Source organism: Hyla sarda, chromosome 5, assembly GCF_029499605.1.
Source record: "Hyla sarda isolate aHylSar1 chromosome 5, aHylSar1.hap1, whole genome shotgun sequence".
Classification (NCBI taxonomy): domain Eukaryota; kingdom Metazoa; phylum Chordata; class Amphibia; order Anura; family Hylidae; genus Hyla; species Hyla sarda.
Window position 1 is genome coordinate 324,026,370 of NC_079193.1, and position 15,705 is coordinate 324,042,074.

The following is a 15,705-nucleotide window of genomic DNA, read 5'->3' on the forward strand; positions in this document are numbered from 1 at the left end:
ACTTGAAAGCTATGGCTAGCCTAACTGTAGTTGACAAATCCTATTATGTTCCTCTATTTAGTGCTTTGAGGTCATGTGAATATCTGTATAGCCTGGCTACCATGCATCACCACTCTTATGTCAATGTAATTTGTCCATATGTCCAATTAAGGAGGATAAGTGACATAAGAAAGTCACAGCGGAGAGACAATGCAAAAGCTGTACCATGGAAAACTTGAAAGCTGAATGTATCCATGATACCATGTCCACCATTTAAAGACACTTTTTTTTTTTTGCAGTGGTATCATATAGAAGCATATAATAAAATTACGTTAAAGGGCTTGTCCAGCAAAAGAAACAACCTGTAAATGGTGTCAAAAAGTATAATAAAGCAACTTACTAATACAATGTTATTAGAATACTGTACAGATCTCTTCATTATCAGCTGGGCTGTTGGGCTTGTAGCTGTAATGTCCTGTCATATTCTCGGGAAGTGGTGTTCTCCATCCCTGCTCCCCCCTCCCCTTCTGTTTGCTGAGGATGAGACCATCGATGTAAAGAGGGGGATCTCATATTACTGCTCATTAGGTTTTAAAGTGTTCCTTTTATTAGCAGAATTTTGGTTTAAAAATGTGAATATTTTTGTCCCTACAGCTATTGCCTGTGTGTCCCTGTGAGGAGACCAAATATAGGAAGTGTGGGTGGACAAGCAGGGCTCTATGCAGTGAGGACAAGCAGGGCTCTGTACACTGAGGACAAGCAGGTCTCTGTAGACTGAGGACAGGCAGGGCTGTGTACACTGAGGACAATCAGGGCTCTGTACACTGGGGAAAAGCAGGGCTCTGTACACTAAGGACAAGCAGGGCTCTGTACACTGAGGACAAGCAGGGCTCTGTACATTGAGGAAAAGCAGGGCTCTGTGCAGTGAGGACAATCAAGGGTCTGTGCAGTAAGGACTAGCAGGAATCTGTACAGTGAGGACAAGCAGGGTACTGTGCACTGAGGACAAGCAGGGTACTGTGCACTGAGGACAAGCAGGGCTCTGTACACTGAGGACAACCCAGGCTCTGTACACTGAGGACAAGCAGGACTCTGTGCACTGAGGACAAGCAGGGCTCTGTACATTGAGGACAAGCAGGGCTCTGTACACTGAGGACAAGCAGGGCTCTGTACACCGAGGACAAGCAGGGCTCTGTGCACTGAGGACAAGCAGGGCTCTGTGCCGTGAGGCTCTATGACATACTCTAGGATTGACAAACTTTTGGCTCACACAGCAGGATGATTGACAAATAATGTTATTATGTACATTATATAAAAAAGTTTTTGCTAACTACAAGTACACTTTAAGGCAGCAGAAAGACTTTCTCAGATAAGACAGTGGTCCTGTTCTGATGGAAGCAACTGTGACTGAGAAAAGCTTTCTGCTGCCTTAAAAAATCTAATGAGCAATAATATGAGCACCCTCTTTTCACATCAATGTTCTTTTCCTCAGCAAACAGTAGGGGAGAGGGAAGGGAGGAGCAGTGACAGGAGCTCTGCTTTCAGAGAGTGTGTTGTGACATCACAGCTTCAAGCCAGACAGCTCAGCTGATATGGAGAGATCTATGGAGTATGGCTAAAACATTATATTAATACGTTTCTTTATGATACTTTTTGACCCCATATACAGGTTGTTTCTTTCAATGGACAACCCCTTTAATTCCACCCTGTGGTGATTTACCAAATAACCTTTTGTCCTTGATTCCAGAACTGGGAGGTATATAGGCATGTGGAAAGCTGCTGCAGCACATCAGAAAATACAGTATGACCATCCATAAGGGCAGAACATGCAACTTCGTAAGGTTTGTGATATGTAAGGTCCTGATTCCTAATATTGTCATAGGAGTCTTTCTGATTCTGCCCCATCTGGAGTGTAAATGGGGGCCTTTTACTTGGCACAGCCTTATTTTAACCAGAAATAGCGGCATTTAAGTAATTTTAAATGCGTGATTTCTTTTCAGGGCATTTCCTGAATGCACAACATCTACATTTCCATTATGGCAGAGCAAATAAGATTAAAGGGGTACTCCACCCATAGACATCTTATCCCCTATCCAAAGGAAGTTTGTGACGTCACGACTCCGCCCCCGTGTGACGTCACGCCCCGTCCCCTCAATGCAAGTCTATGGGAGGGGGCGTGACGGCCGTCACGCCCCATCCCATAGACTTGCATTGAGGGGACGGGGCGTGATGTCACACGGGGGCGGAGTCGTGACGTCACGAACTTCCGTTCCCGTGGTCGGGACCCAGACCCTCCAGCGCTTCCGAACCAGAAACAGGTGGGTGCCGCATGCTATATTGCGGGGGTCCACAGCGGCGGGACCCCCGCAATCAGACATCTTATCCCCTATCCTATGGATAGGGGATAAGAGGTCTAGGGGTGGAGTACCCCTTTAAGCATGAGTTAACATTCTCTCTTCTAAGAAGTGGTGTAAAACATAAGATTGTTTTGACTTGGGACATCCATCCAGTAGTATCACATTACCCTGCTTAAAGTTATTTCTGCCTTCCATAGGGAGAAGCACAAAAGCTATTGCTCCATAAGATGCAAAACCTATGCAGAGGAAAACGTGCCCAGTTGCCCATAGCAACCAATCAGATTGCTTCTTTCATTTTTCACAGGCCTTCATAAAAATGAAAGCAGCAAGCTGATTGGTTGCTATGGGCAACTGGGCAAGTTTTCCTCTGCACAGGTTTTGATAAATCTCCCCCAATGTGTATGCCTCATTTATAATGATCATTGCTTATTTGTTTTGCGCACTGTTAACTTCCTTTATGACTGTATCACAAATGGATGAAAGACCCTAATTCATTCCCTACAATGCTTCCTGCACCTTTTAGAAGTTGCTTAGCCCATTTTAGGTGAACAAACCATACGATGCAGGTCAAAGGTCACAGAACAGGGAACTTACCTCTACTATTCCGATTTTCCCTTCACTGTTGTGCCCATATTCCTCCACAAAAGCTTTCATTTTGTCTGATAATTCCTATAAAATAAGAAATGATTGTGAATTTACTAGAGAATGATGTACATATATTTGGCACTGTATTGTGACTTCTACTAGAGTGTACTACATGTATCATCAAGCCAGTGGTCTCCAAACGGTGGCCTACCAGCTGTTGCAACAGCAAACCAACATTAAAGGGGTACTTCAGTGAAAACATATTTTTTTTAATCAACTGGTGCCAGAACGTTAAACAGATTTGTAAATGACTTCTATTAAAAAAATCTTAATCCTTCCAGTACTTATCAGCTGCTGTATACTACAGAGGAAGCTCTTTTCTTTTTCAATTTCTTTTCTGTTTGACCACAGTGCTCTCTGCTGACACCTCTGTCCATGTCAGGAACTGTCCAGAGTAGTAGCAAATCCCCATAGCAAACCTCTCCTGCTCTTGACAGTTCCTGAGACAGACAGAGGTGGCAGCAAAGAGCACTGTGGTCAGAGTGGAAAGAAGTTTTAAAAGAAAAGAACTTCCACTGTAGTATACAGCAGCTGATAAGTACTGGAAGGATTAAGATTGTTTAATAGAAGTAATTTACAAATCCGTTTAACGTTCTGGTACCGGTTGATTTAAAAAAATATTGTTTTGCTTGCTTTAGGCAAGAATGAGGCCACAATATCCTCTTTATGGTCATGTGACTTGTGTTTTTTTTTTTTTTTTTTAGCTGTATTAAACGGTATCAGAGCTTCTAACAAGTAACCTAACTTAAAGGTGTCCATCTTTGTGATAGACTCCTTTTCATTAGGCTAACCATGTGTCCTTAAAGGGGTACTCCACTGGCCAGCATTCGGAAAGAAATGTTCCAAATGCTGTTTTTGTGCTGCAGTGGTTGGCCACACCCCTCGTGACATCTCAGCCACGCCCCCTCAATACAAGTCTATGGGAGGGAGCGTGACAATCGGGTATTAAATAGTTGTAGGCCCCCTATAATGCCCCCATATATATATAGCTTAGGCCCCTATACTGACCTCATATATAGTTGAAGGCACCAAATATAGTCATAGGCCACCTCTGTGCCAACATAAAGCTGTAGCCCTCCTATAGTAGTAGGTAGATGGCTCCACAGATATACTGCCCCCAGCAGCCCAGTTATTCTGCCCCACTGGGCCTTAGCAGGTCACCTCACTGGGGGAGCATAGGAGCGCTGAAGCTGACACGGGTGGTAGCTTAGTTACCGTCCCTGTGCCTGCTCCAGAGTCCATGCCAGGGTCTAGGCTCGTGCTTTCCTGACATCCCCTGATATCCTCCTGCACTGCTCCTCTGGGCTCAACATCAGGGGCATCACTTGTTACAAGTACTGGCAGTAGGGTTGCTACCTTTCTTGCAAAAGAAAAATACTGGCCATGCTAATTTGCATAATAATATATGCGTGACATCACAGGATACACATATGCAGGAGAAATTTTGTCTATTCTGACCCCTATAACTTTTTTATTTCTCCTTATACGGGGATGTATGAAGCTCACTTTTTGTGCCCCGATCTCTAGTTTTTAACGGCACCATTTTTTTTTTTATGGGAGTTGCAGTTAGTTACTAAGTACAACTCCCAGCATGCCCTGATACAGCCTGTGGCTCAGCAGCCGCCCCAAACTGAAACTACATATAGTAGTATATAGTATAGATCAGTGTTTGCCAACCAGGGGTGCCTCCAGCTGTTGCAAAACTACAACTCCCAGCATGCCCGGACAGCCAACGGCTGTCCGAGCATGCTGGGAGTTGTAGTTTTGCAACAGCTGGAGGCGCTCTTGTTGGGAAACACTGGTATAATATATGGTGCAACATTCCGGGAATTGGAGGATTGGTTGGATAAATACCGGTCATTGCATTGCCAGTATTTTTTATATAAAAATACCAGCAGGTTTGCAAAAAAAATAAAAATACCGGCCATGCTAATCATATATACGTGACATCACAGGATACACATATGCAGGAGAAATTTTTTCTATTCTGACCCCTATAACTTTTTTATTTCTCCTTATACGGGGATGTATGAGGCTCACTTTTTGTGCCCCGATCTCTAGTTTTTAACGGCACCATTTTTGTTTTGATGGGTCTATTTGATCGCTTTAAAAAAAAATAAAAAATTTGGGAGTTGCAGTTAGTTACTAAGTACAACTCCCAGCATGCCCTGATACAGCCTGTGGCTCAGCAGCCGCCCCAAACTAAAACTACATATATTTGTATATAGTATAGGTCAGTGTTTCCCAACCAGGGGTGCCTCCAGCTGTTGCAAAACTACAACTCCCAGCATGCCCGGACAGCCAACGGCTGTCCGGGCATGCTGAGAGTTGTAGTTTTGCAACAGCTGGAGGCGCTCTGGTTGGGAAACACTGGTATAGTATATGGTACAACATTCAGGGAGTTGGACGATTGGTTGGATAAATACCGGTCATTGCATTGCCAGTATTTTTTATATAAAAATACCGGCAGGTTTGCCAAAATACCAGCTGTACCGGTAAAATACCGGCCAGGTGGCAACCCTAGCTGGCAGCCACTGCTCACTGACAGAAAGTGGCCGTCACTTTAAGATCATGCCGCTCGGGCTGTTAAGAACAGTGACCAGCGGCTGCTGCATCACGAAAAACAGATTGAGCTGTTATTGGCCAAACAAGCCAATATTACCATGTGTAATAGGACCGAAGATCAGAAAATGTTTGTCTGTCAAGTAATCGTTTCATTTTCGCCTGCTTAAAAATAGTTGTTTGTTGGTCGCACATCTCCCTATGTAGTATACAGTGCATCGGCCCTAAGGAAAGCTAAACTGAAGGTGTGACTCTCCAACTATGACCTTCCTTTAGTTCTTAGGGCCAAAATTGTAAAGTCTATATCTGATAGGATATATATATATATATATATATATATATATATATTTGTCTTTAGAAATCTCCTGCTTCCCTTTATACAGTTAAAAGATAAAATTCTGAAATCATGTAACACCTACTGGGGGAGTTAAACGGGTACTCCAGTGGAAAACTTTTTTTTTTTTTTTTTTTTTTATCAACTGGTGCCAGAAAGTTAAACAGATTTGTAAATTACTTCAATTAAAAAAAATCTTAATCCTTCCAGTACTTATTAGCTGATGAATACTACAGAGGAAATTATTTTCTTTTTGAAACACAGAGCTCTCTGCTGACATCTCTGTCCATTTTAGGAACTGTCCAGAGCAGGAGAAAATCCCCATAGCAAACATATGCTGCTCTGGACAGTTCCTAAAATGGACAGAGTTGTCAGCAGAGAGCACTGTGGTCATGATGTCAGCAGAGAGCTCTGTGTTAAAAAAGAAAGCCATTTCCTCTGTAGTATTCAGCAGCTAATAAGTACTGGAAGGATTAAGATTTTTTAATAGAAGTAATTTACAAATCTGTTCAACTTTCTGGCACCAGTTGATTTAAAAAAAAAGTTTTCCACTGGAATACCCCTTTAAAGGGGTACTTCCCTGGAAAACATTTTTTGATTTTTAATCAACTGGTGCCAGAAAGTTAAACAGATTTGTAAATTACTTCTATTTACAAATCTTAATCCTTCCAGTACTTATCAGTGTTCTCTACTGACACCTCTGTCCATTTTCAGAACTGTCTGGAGCATGTTAGGTTTGCTATGGGGATTTGCTCCTACTCTGGACAGCTCCTAAAATGGACAGAGGTAATGCATTCTCTGCATTGCTGTCTATTACACCGCGCATTTCAAAACGATCCTAGCGTCCTCAAATGTGCAGAATGCCTGCACATGTTTTCCGTACATACATTCCGCACAAATTATGCTGTGTGAACATGGCCTAAAATGTAGTAGTCTGCAGTTGAAAGCTAAAGTGGTTACAGACCTTACTGAGCTGTGGACTTGTTTAGTTACACAACCTCCAAAAAGAAAGCTGTCAGTTGTAAGAATGGAAAGGGTTGTAAAACTCCTTCAAGATGGAAATCCAACATGGTGTATGGTAAAATATGTTGGTTGGTGGAGGTATGGAGTAAATGGGAAGGTAATAAAATGAAAATATACATGTAGACCAAGAAAGACAGCGTAGTGTAAGAATAGAAACTCCAATCAATATGCCTTAAAAATAAAAAGAAGTGCACAAGAAAACTAATAAAAAATACATTGGGGAAATAGGAGTCAATGTTTGTTACGGAACTGTTAGAAATTAGCTGAATGAGATGGGATTTACAATTATAGAAAAGTTAAATGACAACCAGCACAGGGACCTTAACCCCTTAAGGACCGGAGGTTTTTCCGTTTTTGCATTTTCGTTTTTTGCTCCTTGCCTTTAAAAAATCATAACTCTTTCAAATTTACACCTAAAAATCAATATGATGGCTTATTTTTTGCGCCACCAATTCTACTTTGTAATGACGTCAGTCATTTTGCCCAAAAATCTATGGTGAAGCGGGAAAAAAAATCATTGTGCGACAAAATTTTAAAAAAAACGCTGTTTTGTAACTTTTGGGGGCTTCCGTTTCTACGTAGTACATTTTTCGGTAAAAATGACACCTGATATGTATTCTGTAGGTCCATACGATTAAAATGATACCCTACTTATATAGGTTTGATTTTGTCGGACTTCTGGAAAAAATCATAACTACATGCAGGAAAATTAATACGTTTAAAATTGTCATCTTCTGACCCCTATAACTTTTTTATTTTTCCGTGTATGGGGCGGTATGAGGGCTCATTTTTTGCGCCGTGATCTGAAGTTTTTAACGGTACCATTTTTGCATTGATAGGACTTATTGATCGCTTTTTATTCATTTTTTCATGATATAAAAAGTGACCAAAAATGCACTATTTTGGACTTTGGAATTTTTTTGCGCGCACGCCATTGACCGTGTGGTTTAATTAACGATATATTTTTATAATTCGGACATTTCCGCACGCGGCGATACCATTTATGTTTATTTTTATTTTTATTTACACTGTGTTTTTTCTTTTATGGGAAAAGGGGGGTGATTCAAACTTTTAATAGAGAAGGGGTTAAATGATGTTTATTCACTTTTTTTTTGCACTTTTTTTTTGCAGTGTTATAGGTCCCATAGGGACCTATAACACTGCACACACTGATCTTTTACATTGATCACTGGTTTCTCATAAGAAACCAGTGATCGATGATTCTGCCGCATGACTGCTCATGCCTGGATCTCAGGCACTGAGCAGTCATTCGGCGATCGGACAGCGAGGAGGCAGGTAGGGGCCCTCCCGCTGTCCTGTCAGCTGTTCGGGATGCCGCGATTTCACCGCGGCTATCCCGAACAGCCCACTGAGCTAGCCGGCATGCTTTCGGTTTCACTTTAGACGCGGCGTTCAACTTTGAACGCCGCGTCTAAAGGGTTAATAGCGCGCGGCACAGCGATCAATGCCGCGCGCTATTAGCCACGGGTCCCGGCCGTTGTTAGAGGCCGGGCCCGACCCGCTATGACGCGGGGCCACGCCGTGGCCCCGCGTTATAGATCGGGAGTGGACACATGACGTTCCAGTACGTCATGTGTCCTTAAGGGGTTAAATGGGAACTCTCATTAAAACTAATTTTTGCTATTGCACTCCTTATGGTAAATGAAAAATATTTCTAATATACTTTGTTGAAAAAAATGAAGTTTTCTATGTTTTATTTGTGCGCTTTTCCCCCAACTCATACACAGACTTTGGACCAAAGTCCAAACAACGAAAGTGCAGCCTGGAGTGCTGAGGGGGGGGGGGGTGTCCAGCCAACAGCATATGGCAGTTATGTGTGAGAGGAGCTATGATTGGATGAGGCTGGACACCCCCCCCCCCTCAGCACTCCAGGCTGCACTTCCTGTTTTTGGACTTTGGTCCAAAGTCTGTGCATGAGTTGGGGGAAAATGTGCTCTTGAGCTTTTTTAAGCACAAATAAAACATAGAAAACTTCATTTTTTTTAAACAAAGTATATTAGAAATGTTTTTCATTTACCATAAGGAGTGCAATAGCGAAAATTAGTTTTAATGAGAGTGACCATTTAACAATAAAGTTTCATGGGGCTAAAGAGAAGCGATCATTGATAAAGGGATATTCACCAGTCGTTTACCAGTCTAGATTAACCAAGGACATTATGCTGGATTTCTTTATCTGGCGCTGATCTAATATTAAGATGGTGGCCTGAGGATATTTATGATATGGGGTTTCATGTCAGGTAAAGTACCAGAGAAGATGGCGCGATTACCTCAACAGTCAATGCACCAGTGGACACAGACATTCTGAACATGTTGTTAAAGCTATATAAAAGACATATCAACCTAGTGACATGGACAGCAAACTGTCCGAATCTCAATCTTAAGGTGGAAATTGAAAATATTGGTCTATGACGGGGCTGCATGCCGCAAAGATGATCTGTCAGGAATTTGAAGCAGCTAGATGTAAAATATTGTTTATCACTAGTGAAGTCCATGTTTTAAATAATTCGGGAGTCCTGAGGAGAATTAACTAAGTAATAATTAAATGTTTTTGTTCATGATCCCATAATGTTATCCTTTACTTAATCTGGGGAACACATACCTGTTATTAAAATGACTTTGAGGGATGTTTCAAGAGGTTTTATTAAGCAAACATTAGTATTTGTTATGAAGTTAAACGTAAGTAAACGCCATGGACTGTGTTGTAGATCTCTCGCTATCCATTCATGCCTCAATCTCTTTTTTTACCGTTTAACAGAAATTGTCAGGAAACTTTTAGTGCTGCAAAGTTTTGTTCTACAAGGTCAGGAAATTGTCACAACCAAACCATAAAGATAAAACCACCAATAATTCATGGCTGATACCTCAAGATTCCTTCCTGTAACAGCCAATGTTCTGCAGAAATTGTATGGCAGAAACAATACGATTAGGTCAGTGCTGTGTCAAGTACAGTGGATATCAAGAGGTTTTTTATAGAAAGAAAGGTAAAGCCAAGTGTTTTTTGTAAGATGATTAAAATATGTCACTTTTCTTAAATTCTGCATAATTTGCTTCTTCTCTGAAATTCTGCATACAGTTTACTTAGTTATTCCATAATTAGATTGTTTAAATGTCCAAGACAATGGTTGTAGATAACATTTAGAGATGGTTTATAGCCCTCGTATTGGTCCCTCTCTGAATGTGAAATGACCTTTTGTATTGAATATATGAGGACAGTTTGGTAACATGAGAATTAGTGTGGAGGAAGATTAAGAAAAAAAAGATCAGGAACAAATCAGAGAGGAAAGGCAAACGGGGAAATGACAGGGAAGTAATGAGATGGAAAATTTGGGATGAATGCAGAAAGAGCACTGCAGGAAAGAAGGACAGAAGAAGATAGAAGAGAAGAAAGGAGATGAGGTAAAGGGAGGATAGGAAGGGATAGAATCAGACAGAACAGAGTGGAAAGGGAGAGGGAGAGAAAGTGAAGGATAAAAGAAAGAAAGGAAAGATGGGAAAGTTGAAAAAAGGAAGCAAGGGGAGAAGCTAGGAAGATAAAACAGGGATAGAAAGAATACAGGAATAAATGAAAGAAGGGAGGAAAGGAATGAGAGAAAGGACAGGACCAAGGAAGAGAAGGAACCGAAGATGATAAGGGAAGGGAAACGAGAGGATGGGAAATGATAGATAAGTGATGGGAATGAAAGGAAGAGAGGAAAGGAGAAAGACTATAGATAGTAAAAAGATGAATTGAGAAAGAGGAGTAGATGAAAAAAGGAAGGGAAAAAGAAGGAGGTACAGGAGGAGAGCAGGAAAGGTAGGACAAGATAGAGAAAGAAAAGGGAAGGCCAACGGAATGAATGGGAGGAGAATGAGAGAGGATACAATTAAAAGGAACAAATACTGAGGAAAAACTGTAAAGAGGAGGAGACTAGATGGGAGGAAAAAGGATAGAGGAGAAGAATAGAAAACAGAGGGAGGAAGAGAGATGATAGAGGAGAAGAATAGAAAACAGAGGGAGGAAGAGGATAGAGGAGAAGAATAGAAAACAGAGGGGGGAAGAGAGATGATAGAGGAGGAGAATAGAAAACAGAGGGAGGAAGAGAGATGATAGAGGAGGAGAATAGAAAACAGAGGGAGGAAGAGAGATGATAGAGGAGGAGAATAGAAAACAGAGGGAGGAAGAGGATAGAGGAGAAGAATAGAAAACAGAGGGGGGAAGAGAGATGATAGAGGAGGAGAATAGAAAACAGAGGGAGGAAGAGGATAGAGGAGAAGAATAGAAAACAGAGGGGGGAAGAGAGATGATAGAGGAGGAGAATAGAAAACAGAGGGAGGAAGAGAGATGATAGAGGAGGAGAATAGAAAACAGAGGGGGGAGGGGAGATGATAGAGGAGGAGAATAGAAAACAGAGGGGGGAAGAGAGATGATAGAGGAGAAGAATAGAAAACAGAGGGAGGAAGAGGATAGAGGAGGAGAATAGAAAACAGAGGGGGGAAGAGAGATGATAGAGGAGAAGAATAGAAAACAGGGGGGAGGGGAGATGATAGAGGAGGAGAATAGAAAACAGGGGGGAGGGGAGATGATAGAGGAGGAGAATAGAAAACAGGGGGGAGGGGAGATGATAGAGGAGGAGAATAGAAAACAGAGGGAGGAAGAGGATAGAGGAGAAGAATAGAAAACAGAGGGGGGAGGGAGATGATAGAGGAGGAGAATAGAAAACAGAGGGAGGAAGGGAGATGATAGAGGAGGAGAATAGAAAACCGAGGGGGGAAGGGAGATAATAGAGGAGGAGAATAGAAAACAGAGGGGGGAAGGGAGATGATAGAGGAGGAGAATAGAAAACAGAGGGAGGAAGGGAGATGATAGAGGAGGAGAATAGAAAACAGAGGGGGGAAGGGAGATGATAGAGGAGGAGAATAGAAAACAGAGGTGGGAATGGAGATGATAGAGGAGGAGAATAGAAAACAGGGGGGAGAGGAGATGATAGAGGAGGAGAATAGAAAACAGGGGGAGAGGAGATGATAGAGGAGGAGAATAGAAAACAGAGGGGGGAAGGGAGATGATAGAGGAGGAGAATAGAAAACAGGGGGGAGAGGAGATGATAGAGGAGGAGAATAGAAAACAGGGGGAGAGGAGATGATAGAGGAGGAGAATAGAAAACAGAGGGGGGAGGGGAGATGATAGAGGAGGAGAATAGAAAACAGGGGGGGGAAGGGAGATGATAGAGGAGGAGAATAGAAAACAGGGGGAGGGGTGATGATAGAGGAGGAGAATTGAAAACAGAGGGGGGAAGGGAGACTATAGAGGAAGAGAATAGAAAACAGAGGGGGGAGGGGTGATGATAGAGGAGGAGAATAGAAAACAGATGGGGGAAGGGAGATGATAGAGGAGGAGAATAGAAAACAGAGGGGGAAGGAAGAAGAAAGAGGAGGAGAATTGTAAGCAGATGGGAGAGGAAGAGGATAGAGGAGGAGAATAGAAAACAGAGGGGGAGGGGAGATGATAGAGGAGGAGAATAGAAAACAGAGGGGGGAGGGGAGATGATAGAGAAGGAGAATAGAAAACAGAGGGGGGAGGGGAGATGATAGAGGAGGAGAATAGAAAACAGAGGGGGAAGGAAGAAGAAAGAGGAGGAGAATTGTAAGCAGATGGGAGAGGAAGAGGATAGAGGAGGAGAATAGAAAACAGGGGGAAAGGATAAAGGAGGAGAATAGATAACCGAGAGGAAAGGAAAGGGGACATAAGATTGCATGGAATAGGAAGGAGCTGCAGGGAAGGGAAAGGTACTGTACAAGTAAAATAGAATAGGGCATAAAAATGATATGAGAAAGACTTCTTGAAATAAGATTTTTTAGATCTTATTATGAGAATCAGGATATTAGAAAGGCTGACATAATCTCCAGAAATAGACAGTTGATTTACACTTCTGCTTTTTTCCACTGAATGTTGAATATTTACTTTGATCTACAATAGATCTACTACAGGAGCACAGGACTGGTGCTAAAAAGAGATTCCGGTGAATTAGGGCTGTAAATCCCGAGCAACAAGGTCACCCATCTATATATCTGAGATTTGAATCTATGTCATTTGCATCAGTGAATCACAATTCTAGCGCTTAAATGAACAGTTTATAACCCTCCAGGGTCAATAACCAATTACATATGCTATACAACATGATCCTGTAGGAGCTGTAGGAATGAGCACCAATATTGCTTTGCATTACGAACACTCCCTAGAAAAGGTTATTATGTAAAAAAAAAAAAAAGAAAAAAACTTCATACGATGACGTGTCGGATTTGCCAATAAATGCTTCACAACATGGGTTCTAACTTTCAACTGAAATAATAGAGTTCTAACATATGCTGCAGTTCAATTCCCTTTATCCCAGGTAATAATAATATATATATATATATATATATATATATATATATATATATATATATGTATGTATATATATATATATATATATATATATATATATACACACATATATTTATATATATATTTATATAACTATATATATATATATATATTTATATTTATATATATATATATGTATATATTCATATATATATATAAATTTATATATATATATATATATATATATATATATATATATATATTTAAAATACAGAGTGTTCTCAAAGCAAAGTTATTTATTATTCCGTATGAAGATATGCCAACCTATAGGGAAATGGTTAAGCTAGATATTGCCTTCCCCCAGCCGCAGTGCCCTAGATTAATAGTAGGGGAACCCATATTACATAGTATAAAGTTGCTAGAACTTGATTGAAAATAAATTATATTAAATATTTTTTAAACAGTGTAAACATAACATGTTACTTCTTACGTCATAAACCAGTGTTTCTGAACTAGCATGCCTCCAGCTGTTGCAAAACTACAACTCCCAGCATGCCCGGACAGCCGAAGGCTGTCCGGGCATGCTGGGAGTTGTAGTTTTGCGACAGCTGGAGGTGCTCTGGTTGGGAAACACTGGTATAGTATATGGTATATGCTGCATGCTGGGAGTTGTAGTTATGCAACAGCTGGAGGCACACCAGTTGGAAAATTCACTGTCATAAAAATCAACATTGAATTCAATTAAAATTAAAATAAATTTCAATTAAATTTATTTAACCATCACCAAATGTGCACAAGCCTACAGAAACCCCCATAAAATTACAAGCACAATCCGGCACCACGTGAATAAATCATCTTGCCAATCTTTTCTTGCAATAACCCCTAATTATTTAAACATAACCTAAGTGCAAACATCACATCTAATCCACAGACCTAGGCGACAGGCAGTATACACAGCAGTCCCTGAAAGTCATCATATGCTCTCTGCAGGATTTACAAGGCATCGCAAAAAAAAAAAAAAAAAAGCACAGCTAAAAATACAGTGCTACGGGGGATCAGGCTTCCTGATCCTCTTTATTTATTTTAAACGTCTACAGTAAATAATGAAAAATAAACATTTTAAAATTCTTTTTTTATTTTATTTTTTTTTTCAAATATTGACATGAACTTGGAATCAATTCTTTGATTCCCAGGCTAGAAAGATAAAATAAAAAAAAAAATAAAAAAGTAAATGAATGAATAAATAAATAAATAAATAAATGAATAAATAAATAAATAAATAAATGAATGAATAAATAAATAAATAAATAATAAATAAATCATGATCCTGAGTTTCATGATCCCATAACCCCAGACTCTAGAGGGCGATTAAAGTGACAACTGATACTTTAAGTAGACGATGCAGTTAAACTTAAATCGATTTAGGATTTTGGAGGGTGACAATCGGCATCGATGCATTTGCCGCTTGTGCAGATGCTACATTTAACCTATAGAATTCTTAAAAAAATAAAAATAAGAATAATAATAATATATATATATACATAATCGTAAGGAAAATGTATTGTTGTATAGATAAAGCCACATACCAGTCCTGCTTTCTTCCTGGCTTGCTGGAGCTCCTGAATAAAGTTCTGCAGCTCTTTCCCTTCAATGAACCCATTGCCTGCAAACAGATAGACCAAGACACAATGATATCCACCCCAGTGCACGGGCACTTATAGACATAAATAACTAATATTAAGTCCAGCAATGGGAGCGTTTAACCTTTTCCATGCCAGGGCATTGCAGGTATCTCTCTGGCAGTGAAATGGTTAGGCAGGTAGAGAATTTTTAGAGTTTAAAGAGTGGAAGATATTCACCATCTGTATCATAATGACGCCAGATTTCCAGGAACTGTGTGGCTGAGATTTCCACTCCTTGGAGGTGAGTCTCTGCCATGGTGCAATGTGCTGCTGCTGAGGATGAAGAAGAGGAGGAGGAGGAGGAGGATGCTGCTGTCCTTGGTGCTGAAAGTAGAGTCTGAGTGACTTGAAGTTAGCAGCAGCTCCTAGCAGTGTATATAAGGCTGCAGCCCTCCTACTGCACCGCCCAAGACACTCCTTTTATTCCATTCCCCTATCAGGTTTTTTTTATGCCTGCTTCACCTTGACTCCCTCCGCCTTTTCCGGCTTACCTATGGAGACCCTAAAGGCAAGGGTCACCGAGGAGGAACATTTTATATCTTTATGGAAAATGAGAAATCTAACAGCAGCTTTAGCTGGACATATACAGTGGGATTCTTTATGTCTGACTGCGTTAAATGTACCCACCATGAAGTATTTGGAATTAGATATAAAGTATCTTGTAGATCAAATATATATATATATATATATATATATATATATATATATATATATATAATGTCTATAACATATACAAAATATAATAAATATAATAAAAGACTT

General features: G+C 40.5%; 1 protein-coding gene and 1 long non-coding RNA gene across 2 annotated transcripts in view; one reads left to right on the forward strand and one right to left on the reverse strand.

Annotated features, from left to right (window-relative positions):
• CALB1 (calbindin 1) overlaps positions 1-15,291 on the reverse strand; it is a 150,381-nt gene extending 135,090 nt beyond the window's left edge. Inside the window, exons 1-3 of the mRNA XM_056522313.1 lie at positions 15,121-15,291; positions 14,848-14,924; positions 2,931-3,005 (exon numbers count right to left, since the gene is read on the reverse strand). Coding sequence (XP_056378288.1) covers positions 2,931-3,005; positions 14,848-14,924; positions 15,121-15,199 — 231 coding nt within the window. The 5' untranslated portion in view covers positions 15,200-15,291. The remainder of the gene's footprint in view (positions 1-2,930; positions 3,006-14,847; positions 14,925-15,120) is intronic.
• Positions 1,487-9,907, forward strand: LOC130274237 (uncharacterized). Its single transcript, XR_008844295.1, has 3 exons — positions 1,487-1,588; positions 1,727-1,820; positions 9,677-9,907. It is a non-coding gene; the product is annotated as an uncharacterized LOC130274237 (long non-coding RNA).
• Positions 15,292-15,705: the final 414 nt, after the last annotated feature.